Here is a 15969-nt window from a genome sequence, read left to right as displayed (position 1 = left end):
TGTTAATTCTCATGTCTTTGTGAGATTGCCCTGACTACGAAATTGTAATGGTGAGGCAACCCCCAGTCAGTGATCTTCCAGTTTTTCACCCACTATTCTGAAAATCTACTAGGTGAGAGAAGTGAGAGAACAGACAGCAGGTCTCTTGCTGACCATTATTTGATTAGTCAGTGCTAACTGTAGTCACTTAGGAACTGCACACTCTTGCCTCGCAGCTTTTCCACATACATCTAGATGATTGCCTCTCTTGCCTCAAGTGTCATCTCCTCAAAACCAACTGTGATGGGCACCTGGGTGGCTCATTTGGTTGGGCGACTGCCTTTGGCTCAGGTCACGATCCTGGAGTCCCAGGATCGAGTCCCGCATTGGTCTCCCTGCTCAGTGGGAAGTCTGCTTCTCCCTCTGACCCTTCCCCCTCTCATGCTCTCTCTCTCTCTCTCTCATTCTTGCTCTCTCAAATAAATAAAATCTTTAAAAAAAAAAAAAAAACCCTACTGTGATTATCCTAATTATAAGAGTAACATACCACTGCCATTCCACCACGATAGGATCCCGGATATTTTACCTGCATTTTTCAATATTCTTATCACCTAATGTATGATATAACTTACTTATTACATTTATTGTGTATGCCACCCCCTAGAATGTAAGCTTCTGAGATCATACATGGATTTATACTGTTTTTGTTCCCAAATGTATCCCTATCACCAGAACAATGCCTAGCACATAGTGAATGCACAATAAATATTGCTGAATTAACACATGAATGAACGAATGAAAGAATAAATTAAATAAATGACTATTAGGTTAAAAATGAACACACAATTATTTTACACATCAGCAGCAGTCATCTCAGTCATTAACACTTTTACTTTAGAAGTCACTGGTTCTTTGCTTAAATGTGTAGAGAATCTTAGCCTATAGGGTTCAACACAGTTCATTCTTCATACATATGTCTATTAAACTTTCCTTCAGATTCAATAAAGGTGAGAATTGATTACACAAATCAAATAACTTCACTAACTGGTTAAATAAATAAAAATTAAGCCATAGAATCTGTACTAATAAATGATGCCATAAAGTCTTACTTTGCGTAATCAAAGCTTCTAAACTGCCTCATTTAAAAATGTTCATTTACTGCTGAGGACCACTGAGAAACTCTGCTTACAATTTCTCATTTAGCCACATGATAAGCTGATTGGTTGTTTTTAATCCTCAGTAATGAAACAGGCATGAGGAAAAAGGGACAAGAAGGCAATGGCATACATTCAGTTCACTCTGATTTTAAGAGCAATTTAAAGGACTTTCATTTTTCTATGTCCTATAGTTATAGCACCATCTGGTGTTTACTGTGCAGAAAGGCTGTGAGGGTAGGTGGTGTAAAAGTCCTTTGTCACTTTTTAAAATATGTTTAGGCAGCTGAACAAAATGATATAAGCACATGACTAAGCTGATAACAACACAGATCACACATTCAATTTGGAAATATAGGAATAAAAATTTAGAAATCAGGGGGGCCTGGGTGGCTCAGTGGGTTAAAGCCTTGTGATTTCTGTCAAATAAATAAATAAATAAAATCTTAAAAAAAAAAAAAAACATTTAGAAATTTAGAAGAATAAGCCTTTTAAATAACTTCCCAATAAGAATACTCTTCAAGAGGGGCGCCTGGATGGCTCAGTGGGTTAAAGCCTCTGCCTTCAGCTCAGGTCATGATCCCAGGGTCCTGGGATGGAGCCCCATATTGGGCTCTCTGCTCAGCGGGAAGCCTGCTTCCTCCTCTCTCTCTGCCTGCCTCTCTGCCTACTTGTGATCTCTGTCTGGAAAATAAATAAATAAAATCTTAAAAAAAAAAGAATACTCTTCAAGAAAAAGAAGACAAACACAAAACATAAATTATTAAAAGACGGAAAAAATTGAAAAACATCCTAGAACCTTGTTAATAGGTCATTTCAAAATGCAGAATTTTATAAAAAGTAAGTTATCAAATAAAACAAAGAGTTTATATTTGAATACCCAGAAGATCTAAGTATAACTCTTCTTAATAACACAGCCTCAATCCTTAATTACTAAGGAGACCAAAACAAGGCCTCACTATACGAATAATCCCCAGCTAACCACATTTTATTATATTAGGATGTGATAGTTTTAGCTTATTTGCTTATTTATTTTGTAACTTAGGTAAATTTCTTTATTGCCTAATGTCACTTCTTCTGCGTTTACAATGACAGCAACGTTACTTACACCAGTATAGGCTTTCCCGATATCCTAGGATGTCTTAGCACTTCTGACATTGTCTCTTTTGTCTCTTCCATTCTCTCTTCATCACTGGAATCCACAACAAATATTACCCCATAGGACTCAGCATAGTAATTCTTCCAGATTCCCCGAATTCTTTTTCCACCTCCCAAGTCAAAAATGGTGACTTCAAACTTTCCTTGTCTAAGGTCAATTTTGGAAAAGCCAACAGTAGGAGCTACATCTTCAGGATACTCTGTTTCAAATGATAAAAAAGAAACAATCTTTAGACTTTAAATTAATAACATCAATGTAACTTCACAACTTAAATGACATAAAAAGTAGTTTTCATCATAATTTAGTACTAAATGGAATGTTTATTATTTGCTTACACATTAAGTTTTATATCTAAGTATACTGGTTTGGCGGAAGGGTAGATATTATAAAATATCCAACTAGAATTTATGCTCCATGCAGATAAAAAATTTCTTCCTTGTTTATTTGTTTTATATTGACATAACCCTGTCTCCTAGAATAATGCCTACCATGTAACAGGTAACCAATAAATACCTGTAGAATGAGTAAATGAATGAACTCTTGCCTTTGAGGCTATTGTCTCTCTTAAATTACAAGTAATAAAAATTTCAACCCTTCAACACCACAGTCATCCCCAGAGACCATTACAAGCTCTGTGAAGTTATAAAGAAAAACTGAGTATTTAGAGAATAGTTGAGAAGAACCAAAAAATGGGAGAAGCTATGATGAGTAGACTGCATTTCTTTAATTACTGAATTAAAATTAGAATTGGAATAAAGAAACTTTTCAGGGCAGCTTGCAGATATAGAGTAGATTTCATTATTTCCACAGGAACATGCTTAGGATGTTTACATAAATTAAAAATTAAAATTTTCTGTACTTCTATATATGACAACAAAAACGAGGTACAGGGTGTACATAACTGCCAAGGAATGGTAATAAGATTAAAAAGACAACTACTGTTCAAGAAGACTTGAACTGAGAGCTGAGACTTAGACCTTAAAGCTACGTTAAGAGTGATCTAAGTAACAGAAGAAATAGCAAAGGCAAGAAAGTACAAACAAATTGAGTGTTGCAGTTGGAGCAAACCCTTAAGATTGTGAATGCAGACTGAAGAGGGTTCTGGAGAGAACTGGGAGCCAGGGAAGTATGTCAGTAGACCAGTAATATAATTAAGGTGACTAAAGTAGTGCTTTATTAAGAAACTTCTTTGCAAAGTCTCTAGAACTGGCTAGAAATGAGAGTGATGGCCACGTTTCAGACAGATATGAAAATAAAGAATGGAAAGACAGAACTCAAGAAAGACTAACAGAACCTGATGACTCAATGGCTATGAAGAAAACTCCACGTTTATCTCTTTCACTCTCTCTTCATCACCAGAATCCACAACAAACAGTACTCTATTGGACTTTGTTTATACCTGGGGCAATACAATGGCCCCAAACTACACGAGGCTTTTTAAATTAAAATCAATTAAAATTAAATTAAATTTCAATTCTTCCGGTGTACTATCTACATTTAAAGTGCTCAAAGCCAAATTGGCTAGTGGCCCACCCTACTACTAGACAGAGGCCATATAGAACATTCCTATCACTGGAGAAAGTTCTACTGAATAACGCTGCTGTAGATGGTCTTATCATTCCTATATTCAGCAAAACATTTGCTATTACAAAGATAAATTTGAAAGGCATTTGCTGCTAGATTTAGGTGTGACTGGAAAACAGATCTGCAGGGTACTACTCCCAGGCAGCAAGTACCTTAGCACAGTTTAAACAGCTCCCTAGAGAGTTAAAAGAGACATTACAAGTCACATTTTTCTAAGACCTTCATTATCTAGGAGAAAAAAGTTTAGAAGAAATATAAGCAGAATGATACTCCCAAAACAGGATTACACTAGACATTTAAAAACATGGATCTAGTCCAGGCCAGAACTGGTTTTCTTAGTTAAAACAGGCAGCTGTCTTTGAGCATGATTTCAGAAGTATTCCCAGAAAATTATCAATGAAAATAAATTAACAATGCTGGAACAGGGATAAGAAAACTAACACGTACAGACACCTACTCAGTACAGGACTTTGTTATGCATTAGGATATAAAGATGAATAAGATAAGGTTGCTGTCCTCAAAGAACATATAGTAGAATAAAGACAGATACATATTAATTGAAATAACATAGGAACCAATATTTCTATGAAAAAACTCAAGAGGATAATGTGAGGATGTTACAGATTACATGCCTGTGTCCTGTGTCCTGTGTCCTTGTTCTCCCCTCCCCCTGCAAAAGCCTGTGTTGAAACCCTAATCCCCAGTGAGATGGTATTTGGAGGTGGAGCCTTTGGGAGGTTATTAGCTTTCGGTGAGGTCATGAGGGTGCAGCTCCTATAATGGGATTAGTACACTTACAGGAAGACACAGGAGAGCTTGTTTTCTGTCTCTCTGCACCACATGAGGTTGTAGCAAGAAGATGGTTGTCTAAATCAGGAAGCGGACCTGCATCAAGAACCCAACCATACTGGCACCCCAACTTCACAACTTTCAACCTCCAGAACTGTAAGAAACAACTTGTTTAAGCCACCCAGTCTAAGATATGGGTACAACAGCCCAAACTAAGACCACAGGCATTCAGGAGGAAAACATTAAAGAGGAGGGTGGCAGAAGCTATGGTATACAAAGGCTTCAGAAAGGCCATGAAAAAAAAAAAAAAAAGAAGTATTAAAAACTACATAATTATAATAAAGGGGGCAGAGAACATTCCAAGCAAAGGAGAGCAATGCAGATAAAACGATGGCAACATTCCCAGAAAACCAATTCAGATTAGGTAATTTTTTCAAGGTAACATGGTAGGCAGAGCCAGGATTCAAATCCAGGTTAAGACATTAAATGACTTTCCTCCCTGACTTCTCTATCCTCTCCTCTGGGTCCTATTTATGATTCTGTGTTTCAAGACTGAAGACTAAATGTTCTAGATACAACTTCCCTATAAATCCTTTCTAATGATTTCATTCTACTTGCAGTATCACCTACACACTCTATCATAATATTCTGTCTTCTTGCTGGTCCTCACAATAGCCTGTACCTTCCCAGTATCTAGGATCTACTTTGTATCCTTAGTACTTAGTACAAAGTATATAGCAGCTCAATATTATAACACCAGACTGCCATGACAGCTGAAGCTACTGTCCTCAACATCCTTCCTTTCATCCTTCCATACACTTATCCATCCATTCATGCTAATAGCCATTTATTGAGGGTCTGTTATAGATCAGGTATCATACAAGAACCAGAGGTACAGAGACAAATGGTCCCCAGTCCTGAGGATTTCAGTAAAGTATATCTCTAGATATACAGTAAAGTAATCTCTAGAAATCCCAAGAGAAAGTGAAAATATATAATCAATAACTTATTTATTGATCATCTATTGTATGCTAAGCACTATGCAGTGTCCTACATACACAATAACAAGATCCATCTTCTGATCTTACAGAGCTCTTACATAGAGGAGAAAAGTAGAAACATAAATACCTATAACATAATGAAGTTACGTTAATATCCAACAAAACTAGGGATCAATTTACACAAAGAAAAATTTGCCACCCAAATAACAATCATTTCTTGGAAACTATTAGGAAACAGCACTGGATAGTCAAGAGAATCCTGGATTTTTTAGCTAAGTACATACCTATTTAGGATAAAGACTACAATCCCCCATCTCTGTGGTAGCGAGGGATGGCTATTAAAGCATACTCTAGATAGTGAGCTAGTGGTGTAGAGTTAAATGTTTAACCACTTCTGGGGAAATTTGATATGTACTGTTTGTCATTTTCCGTGGTATGAATATTCCCACTATGGCCAATTTCAAACTAGTGTGAGGTACCTGAACACATAATTGGGAAGAGATGTACCTACCTGGCTCTAGATAGCTGATATAAGCCAATAGAGCAAGTAGGAGCCAGCTCCAGAATACCACCAGTTCTAGTCAATGGCATTGAACTGAAATGATACAGCAGCTTCTAGTTCATGTCCTTAAAAGAAAAGAAAATGGCCTCCCTTCCCCGTTACTTCTTCCTTCCTGCTAAAATGCACATTAGTTAGGCACCTTGGACTAGAAAGGCAAAGGAGAACACTATAAATGGCAAAAAAAAAAAAAAAAAGGAGAAGGAACTTGAGTCTCTACCACCATAGGGCTATTATGGTAGGCCTACACTACTTTTGTGTGCCCTATTATGAGAAATAAAATTCTATTTTGTTAAGCCATTGTTATTTTAGGTCTCTGTTAGGACAACTGAACCTACATCCAACTAATACAATCACTTTGATAGCTATAAAGAAGGGAAGTTGATCGAAAAAGCAAAGGTCAACATAAGAAAAGTACTCTCTGATTAGGAAGCTATCGCGTTCTAGATGAAAGACACTGAGGGTATGGATTTAGACATTGCACTTAGAAAAGAAGCAGATATGTCTCAAAAGAACTGAGGGGGGAAAAAAAGAAGAAAGAAAATAAACTGAGACAAACCAGAAAAAAGCTGAAGAGTAGAAGCCATGGCAAAAATGTTGGAAGAAGGTTACCTATATTAAACATAAGGCATGGCTGAACTGGGACACCAGAATGAGTAAGAGATGCATGAATGAAGGAGTAACTTAAGTAGTGATACAATTAGGTATAAGTAAGTATAGGCCAAAGCACAGGAAGTAGTCATATCTACTGATGGTGGTGGTAATGGCTAACGGTAGCAGGAGGTGGAAAAGACTTCATGAAGAACGAGACTATGTAACAAAAATCTACCTTTAGAAATATATAGATACTCTGCTTTAAAGATAAGCAGATATTCTTTCTAATAAGACAAGTGGGAGGGGCGCCTGGGTGGCTCAGATAGGCATCTGCCTTCGGCTTAGGTCATGATCCCATGGTTCTGGGATCGAGCCCCACATCTGGCTCCCTGCTCGGGCGGGGAGTCTGCTTCTCCCTCTCTCTCCCCATTGTCCCCCCTGCTAGTGCTCTCTCGCTCTCTCTGTCAGATAAATAAAATCTTAAAAAAAAAAAAAAAGACAAGTGGGAATAGCATAAACAAACACAAAGGCATGAAACAGTGCCATTGGAAAACTTCATCTAGTTCTATATAATTAGAAGCTTAAAAAAAGAAAAAAAGGTAAGAAATCAGTCACAAGAGTAGGCTAAAGAATAAATAAACAAGATGAAGAACAAGCTCAAAGTTGAAGACAGCTTTGACTTTCTGTTCATGATATAACAACCTGAGTATTTTCTAAACTCAGAAAAAGAAACTGATAGAAACACAGAGATGAAAATCAGAAGAGAATGATCCTAATGGAAAGAGGATGTTTAAGTACACACAACAAAGTAGACAGTCTGATTCTTAGATTCTTCTCCCTTGAATGTAAGACTGAAGAAATGGAAGAAGTAAAGATGCTTAGATGAGAAGTCACGGTCTGAAGGCCAAATCTGGCTCACTATCTACTTTCATATGGCTCTCAAGCAAAGATTGTGTTTTCTATTTTTAAGTAATTATGAAAAAATAAAAAAGACAGTATTTCATAATACATCAAATTTTAGTGTCCATAACAAAGTTTCATTGGAACATGGCCATGCTTATTTGTTTATATATTGGGTATGACTGCTTTCATACTATGCCATGGTTGTATAGCTGGGAAAAAGAATGCATGGCCCCCAAAGTGTAAAATATTTACTATCTGGCTCTTTACAAAAGAAGTTTGCCACCCCTAGTTTAGATGATGACAATGAGTGCTCTGTGAGGATATAACCTAGGAGACAGCATGAAGGGTACACACAAAAGGACTTCAAGAATCCAAAGACAAAAATATATAATTTACATCTCATGTTACATAGTAGAATATATGGTGACAAAACATTTTCCTCCAACAGCAAGTTTTGCAAAGTGTTAATTTTATTTCATAAACTCCCATAAATAAAAGCCCCCCTAACTATTTGGTATCCATATCTTGTTGAAACATCCTTTTTCAGCACAAATATATGTTAAGTTTTTTCCCAATTCATACCCATAAGATGTTTGGCCACATCTCCTGGGTGTACAACAAACTCACCAGCACAGTTGCTTCTATATTGTAGTATACAGTATTAAATTAAGAGTAACTAAATAAATACAATGAATGAAATGTAATATAAATGACATAAAACCATTTGATAAGGAAAAAGCCACAATTTTATCATAACTATAAAAGTCACAAATCATATTAAAAAAAATCAAGACATACAAAGAGAGTTGTGCTAGCTAATTATATTTCTACCTCCCTTTCTTTCATCCTTAGCCTTGTGACTAAATTCTGGCCAAGAGAATGTTAAGTGGAAGATGGGTATCCTTCAAGGCAGGACATGTCCTTTTTTTGCTTTTTCCCTCTGGTGCTAAGAAGACAGATGTGATCCCATTTATCTGATCAAAGACCTCAAGGATCCTCTGCATCTCTGCACTTACTCAAATCTGAAACATGTTAACAGGCTGGTACTCTTAAACTAGAGTCTATTCACCATACTAGCCACAAGCATACTAAGAATTTAAAGTAAGGGAGTGTATACAATCTATACCAAATAAATATGTAATAAAGCAATTTACATAAATAAATAATTCAGAATAGTTTAATAATATGTATTTTCTGCTTACCTCCTTGGATTCCCTTTGCTGTTGCCGTTTTCCCAGCATTATCAAGTCCCACCATCACAAGAGTCACCTTTCTTAAAATGATAAAAATTTAAAAATCACTTTCTGAATTAATTCAATATTGGAGAAAAATAAAAGTAAATTCATTCATTCAAGCAACATTTAAGGAGCATCCACCATGTATAAGATAATCTGCTGGACCCCAAGCAGTTCAATAATGAACAGAATAGATTCCAAAAGCAAAATTCTTGAGAAATACCTTTAAAGTGTCATCCTTTAGTTCTATCAGCAAAAAAGAAAAAAGAGAAAAGAAAACTGTACAAGAGATTGGGCAAAAGGTAGAGAAAGAATAGGAGAAGAGAAAGAAGGAAGAGAGAAGGATTCTAACACGAGTTATTTATCATGGCTAAAGATTCAATTTTCTAGTTAACTGAATTCTAAGAATTATCACGAATCTGTTTTTTTCTTGTGAAATACATAAGAAAACAATTATTGTTAAGTTCTAGGCACTACTGGTGTGCTCACCTTTGTTTTTAGATATCTAGCACCTCATCAAGTATAAATTTTTTTTTTTTTAAGATTTTATTTATTTATTTGAGAGGCAGAGAGAGCGAGCACAAGTTGGGGGAGAGTCAAAGGGAGAAACAGACTCCCTACTAAACAGGAAGCCCGATGAGGGACTTGGTCTGGAACTCCAGGATCATGACCTGAGCTGAAGGCAGTCGCTTAACCAACTGAGCAACCCAGGCACCCTCAAGTATATATCTTAAATACACTTTAATAACGTCATTATTAACTTAAGTGCTAACATATTTTGAAAAAGGGTTCCTACAATTATAAAACTTGAAATCTTTTTGATGATATAGCTAAACTTCACATAATCAGGGAAAAAAAAAAAGTCTAGTTCAATTTTACAGTTGAAGAAACATAAGCCCAGAGTTGTAAGACAATGAGTCGCTTACAGAGTCAGAACCAGAACCTAAATCACTTAACACCTAGAAATTTCTTAAACAGGGGATAGGTATAAAGGAACAAACCTATTATAACAGTCCTATTATCTTGGCAATACAGTCCCCCACTAGAGCGCATTTCTGTTTCAGGCTGAGCCATCATACATATAAGAGGTAAGACCATTCATTAAAACCATAGATTTGGGAATAGAGAGAGAAAGCCACAGCATAACATGGGTGTCATGTTAAAGCCATGGGGCCACATTCTTCAGGGTTTCTGCCAAGTCATTCTACACTAACAATCATCCCAAAAAGGGTTAAAAAAAAAAAAAAAACCACAAAACTTAGATGTTAAGAATGGGTCTTCTTTTTTCTCTCTAGCTCTGACTCTCTTGGATCTTGGATCTGTTTGTTTTTGTTTTATTCCAGATGTAGTCAAAGGATCCATATAACAAAAACAAAGGACAGAGCTGAAGGTGTAAGGCAGTCCAGTTATGGGTCATACATTGAGGAAAAACAAACTTGGTCTTGCAAAAACCAAACTGGTCATTTACTAAACAAACAGTTACTGATCATCTTCTGTACACTAGACACCAGTGTTCTAGGTACTTAAGATATGCCTGTTTATTAAAGTAACTACTACAACAAGAAAACAAACAAAAACAGATACAGAAATTCTTCCCTTACTAAACATACATGTTAGCTGGCAGGAATTAATCAATATTTATTTATTAATATTATAATATTATAAATAATACATTAATAAATATAAGAACTAAGTACATTATAACTATATTGGAAGGTGGTTACATACTATGAAAAAAGAATATACAGTAAAGCTGGCTAGAGGGAGGCAGCAGTAGGGATGGGAGCTGGGTTGCAGTTTTATGTCTGGTGAGATGGGCAGGCCTCACTGAGAAGGTAAAATCGGAGCAACGTCTTGAAGGAAGGAGTTAGTCGTGCAGATATCTGGGTAAAGAGAGAATATCTAGGGCAAAGGCACTAATGTGAGGGCACGCAGGAATGTTCTACTATCGGCATGCACGCCAATGTGGTAAAACCTAGGGAGAATGGAGCAGGGAAGAACAACAGGACTCAGAAATACATCAGAGGCCAGATCATGGACGGCCTCGTAGGTGAGGACTTTGGCTTTTGTGTATAAAGTTGATTTACTCTCCATATTAACTTCTTTTTTCATCCAGGAGCCATAGTCTTCTAAAAGTTTTAACTGTCTCTACCCACCATGAGGAATAAATGGAAGTATATCTAAGCTTGAATCAGTGCAAAAATAAAGTAAGCCACAATTAGCAGCATCGCCATACCCCAACCCTAGTTGGTCAGTGGAGGGTCAGTGGGAATGCCAAAGAGAACCATGACAGATTATGAATTTAAGGAGCTGAGATAGTATGTGAGTTCTGGATACTTCTACACATGTAGAAATTACACCTGCATTATCAACTGTGAAAAATATGTGTTTACTTCTTTTTTTTTTTTTTTAAAGATTTTATTCATTTGACAGAGAGAGATCACAAGTAGGCAGAGTGGCAGGCAGAGAGAGGAGGAAGCAGGCTCCCCGCTGAGCAGACAGTTCGATGCGGGGATGGATCCCAGGACCCCGAGATCATGACCTGAGCTGAAGGCAGAGGCCTTAACCCACTGAGCCACCCAGGCGCCCCAATATGCGTTTACTACTTAAGGAAGCAGTGCAATATTCTGGAGTATAACATTATTATTTTGTTTGAAGAATTCACAACTACTAAATATCAAATAAGATTTAAGTACAAATTATGTGGTGCCTGGGTGGCTCAGTTGGTTAAGCATCTGCCTTTGGCTCAGGTCATCATCCTGGGGTCCTGGGATTGAGCCCTGAATCAGGGTCCCTGCTCAGCAGGAAGCCTGCATCTCCCTATCCCTCCGCTACTCTCCTGCTTGTGCTCTCTCTCTCTCAAATAAATAAAATCTTAAAAAAAAAAAAAAAAGATTTAAATGCAAAATAATTTCCTAAGCAAAATATAGTAAATGTCTATCCAAAAGAAATGGGTAATGTAGCATTTATATAATATTTTAGGTAACTCAAATTACTAGATATACAATGAACTAGATTAAAATAATATTAAAACTAATTCAATTGCCGTCTGAAAATTTATAATGTATTTAAAAATCTACCATGCTTCAAACATGACCATGAACCAAAACAATTACTACTGGAGAACAGAATGCCCACATTATGCTTATTTGATTCCTTTATCCTATAAATATTTATTAAACACCTTGTATACAGCAGCAAACAAAACATCCACAATTCCTAGCCCACCTGAGAACAAGAAAACAGGTGTTAGATAGGTATGTGTGATTACTGTTTTCATGGGAAAGCACAGGCAGCCACAGGAAGAGATGGCAGGCAACCATACCTACTCTAGAGGTCAACGAAGACCAACTGCAGCGAGGTTAGCAGTTCCTAGGAATATCACGGAACTGATGTTTTCTTATGCCTTATGAGGCAAAGTGAAAAACCTCAAATAGACTTTTTTAAGGAAATGGCCTTTCATTCTCTATTACACAGGTTGCATCTTCTGTTTTCTCTCCATTCTTGTCAAGATTCCAGCTAGAAAAATATTCTAAATAATTGCTATTACACATTTTGAAATAATGCTCTTAAAGCTTGCTACCAAGGGTATTAGCTTTTTACCTTAAAAACTTTCCTTTTTTAATAGAATAATAGGTTCAAACAAAAAAGTCCTTCAAACATGAAAATAACACATTGGAAAATTGTAATTATGCTGAGAATGGCACAAAATAAGTCTCTCTGGATTTCTTTTTTACTTTGACAATCTTGAAAGTAGTTAATTTTTTAGATCAACACCATATACTTGAAAACATGACTTTAATTAAATATTGGAGGTAATTAAAGTCTTAATGAATAAACATAACATTAACAGTACAAATGAAAATCACAGCATGAATTACTGCAATGTCTGATTAACAAAACATTAAATTTATACTTTCAGAACAGAATGGATTTAAAAGGTTAACATTCACCTAACACTCAAAATCCTATGCCCTTTAAAAAATGAAGATGTACACTCTAACACATGTTAAAATATGTCATTATAGCTATTTAAAATATGGTAAATTACCACTGATTGGGAACAGTTCACTGTGCCTATGACAAAAGGATGGAAGACACTGTATCTTTTTTTAACCTTATGATTTACTGATCAAATAAATACATTAACCCTTCAATTGAAAATAAAATATATATATACAGTGTGCTTAGGTTTATAGTGTCTGGAAAAGTTGATACTAACAATAAAAACAAGTCATTTGGTCAGACAACAGGCATTATGGACACAAAAATACCTGGGACATGGTTTTCTATCTCAGAATACTCATCTTCTAATGAGAATGACTAAAACATAAACAAATATTAGTACAAAATAAACAACAGATACAGAAATTCTTCCCTACTAAACTTACATGATAGTGGCAGGAGACAATAATAATAAATAGAAGAACTAATATTAGTACATTGTGACACTATGACAGTTAAATATGCTCATCTATATATACAAGATACTGAAGTAATACAGAGCAAGAGGACTTTATCCAGCCTAGAGATACAGAAGGTCAGGGAAGCTTCTTACACAAGGCAATGCCTCAGCGAAGCTGTTAAAACAGAATAAGTTTGCCAGGCAAGGGGAAGGTGAAGATACATGGTAGGATGAAGAGATTCCAGACTGAGAACACTGCCCGAGAAGATACTACACCAAGGAGGGGAGGAGAACTGGCAGGGTGTAGAGTCGTTAAAGCTAGGGGTTAAGAGTACACCTCAGCAGAGCAACCTTAAACAAAAGGAGGACACGTTTGTTAGACGCACACATAATCACCACACAACAGAACTACACTTTGAGTCTAAAGTAAACTTGATATACTGCTACCTTAGGAACTAGTATCAACAAATAGTTATTCATGTGACTTTCCCAGCAGTTGAAAGTGATCACTTCACTCTTATCACAGTTATCCCTCAGTCATTAATTATATATCAAACTAGAAAGGCTGAGATGGAAAGCACTTGGCAGTATTTTAAGATGGATAGTAAGTTTGTTCTAGTAACAAGTAACAGGGATTGTGTGCGATCTGATAGATTGCCACAAGCTTGGTATTAGATCTGTATTCAAGTCCAATATTTGCCACTTCCAAGCATGTATGACCTGGGCTATGTTATTTAACATCACAGAATTTTATCAGTAAAATGAGTTAATAATAACATCCACCCCATAGGGATGTGGTTAAATGAAATATGACAACCAAAGTAAAGTGCTCAATGCCTGTGCCACAAAAATAAGTGCTCAACCAATAGCTATTCTTATTACAGCATAAAATTCCAAACAGGAAGTCCATGAGATGAGAACACAGAACAGGCAGGGACCAGATTACAGAAGAAAATGAATGGGTTCAGTTTTACACATTTTGACAGTGCTCACTCATCTCACACTGAAGTCTGAAGCTGAAGGAGAGATCTGTCCTGGGTTTATGAGACATATTAATTAATTAATTAATTAATTAAAACTATGAGAACAGATGAAAGATCCGAGGGAGAATATATGAAGAAGAGCCAGGAGTGAGGGGGGCATGGAACCCTGAGAACCTTTGAAGAAACCCTTAAAACTGTAGTAAAAAAGAAATGAGAAGACCAAAGAAATGGCAGCATTGGGACTAGGATCCAGAAGGCTTAGGAGATAAACAGTATCAAATACTGCAAAGTTTTGTAAAATTAAAGTATTTTTTTGGTAATTGCCCCAAATTAAGTAACTCAGTATTAAATGCTCTCATCTTTTCCCAAACCCTGCAATATCCAATGCTTTGAATTCATACAGTATGTCTTAATAGTTCAAAGCTACTTTACCCTATCATTTATATTCATATCATCCCTGTAAGTAGAGCAGGTACAAGTTACCCATCCCTACATGCTCATAAAAAGTTAGTCAAGAGCAGTTTCCATGGGAAGTTTAAATACAATGGTTTGTAAGAACAGTAATATTATTATTATTTTAAAGGATAACTTGAAACATTTTGTTTAGCCTATAATTTACTGACATTTATATATATGCACACAGGTATACATCAGATAGCCAAGTAGTGTGGCTCATTTTCATCAGAGTATCATGACGTTTCCCTTACAGATTTAGGTCTATCATAATCATAACTTAGTTCATGGACCTAATAGAAAGTAGATTATGTAATACAGGTACTCTAACATGAATAGCATGCTGTTAATAAAACGTAACCATGATATTGATGAAAATCTAACTATGGCATTTTTCTGCTTAAAATCCTTAAACAAAATTAAATCTAAACTCTGTAGCCTCCTCTTCTGCCCTCCTCAGCAGGCCTACTAATCAAGGTACTCCCCTCATCTTTTCTGTCCTTCCTGACGATTCTTTGCTACCACAGCAAACAGATATTAACTTTCTTATGCAACTTCTTACAGTGTCCTCTACTAGAACTTGTCAATCAACTCTGTAGCCCCAGCATCAAATGTCCTGGGCACACATTAAGCATCTTTACTGAATGAAATAGCATAATATATTTTCTAACTCCCCCATTTGCTGAGTAAATATTAAGTAAAATTAAAATATATAACTTTCAGTTGATAAAGTACTACAATGGATTTAATTTATATAAATCTTCACATAAAAGTGACAGCTCAATCTTAGAGAATATAATTAAAATTATCTATCTTCCGGGATGCCTGGGTGGCTCAGTTGGTTAAGTGGCTGCCTTCAGCTCAGGTCATGATCCCAGGATCCTGGATCAAGTCTTGCATCTAGCTCCTCACTCAGCAGGGAGTCTGCTTCTCCCTCTGCCTGCTGCTATCCCTGCTTGTGTTCTCTCTCTCTGACAAATAAATAAAATCCTTTTAAAAAATTATCTTCTTACATCAAATTGGCTTAAGTTTTCAGAAAGCATTTACGTGTTCAAGGTTTCAAGGTAATAATTAACAGTGAGAAAGATTTTTAAAAGTGAAAGAATTCTGAGTAAAAAAAAAAAAAAATTAGGGGCGCCTGGGTGGCTCAGTGGGTTAAGCCTCTGCCTTC

At 36.2% G+C, this 15969-nt stretch overlaps 1 protein-coding gene across 2 annotated transcripts in view; it reads right to left on the bottom strand.

Moving 5' to 3' along the window:
* Positions 1-15969, bottom strand: part of ARL13B (ARF like GTPase 13B) — a 75464-nt gene that overhangs the window by 50317 nt on the left and 9178 nt on the right. For both annotated transcript variants that reach the window (XM_080828274.1, XM_080828275.1), the window contains exons 2-3: positions 8925-8995; positions 2242-2491 (exon numbers count right to left, since the gene is read on the bottom strand). In XM_080828274.1, the coding sequence (XP_080684400.1) occupies positions 2242-2491; positions 8925-8995 (321 nt within the window). The remainder of the gene's footprint in view (positions 1-2241; positions 2492-8924; positions 8996-15969) is intronic.

The sequence above is a fragment of the Martes martes genome (assembly GCF_963455335.1).
Source record: "Martes martes genome assembly, chromosome: 1".
Taxonomy (NCBI): domain Eukaryota; kingdom Metazoa; phylum Chordata; class Mammalia; order Carnivora; family Mustelidae; genus Martes; species Martes martes.
The sequence above is the reverse complement of the archived record's forward strand: the minus strand, read 5'-3'. Positions and strand labels throughout refer to the sequence as shown.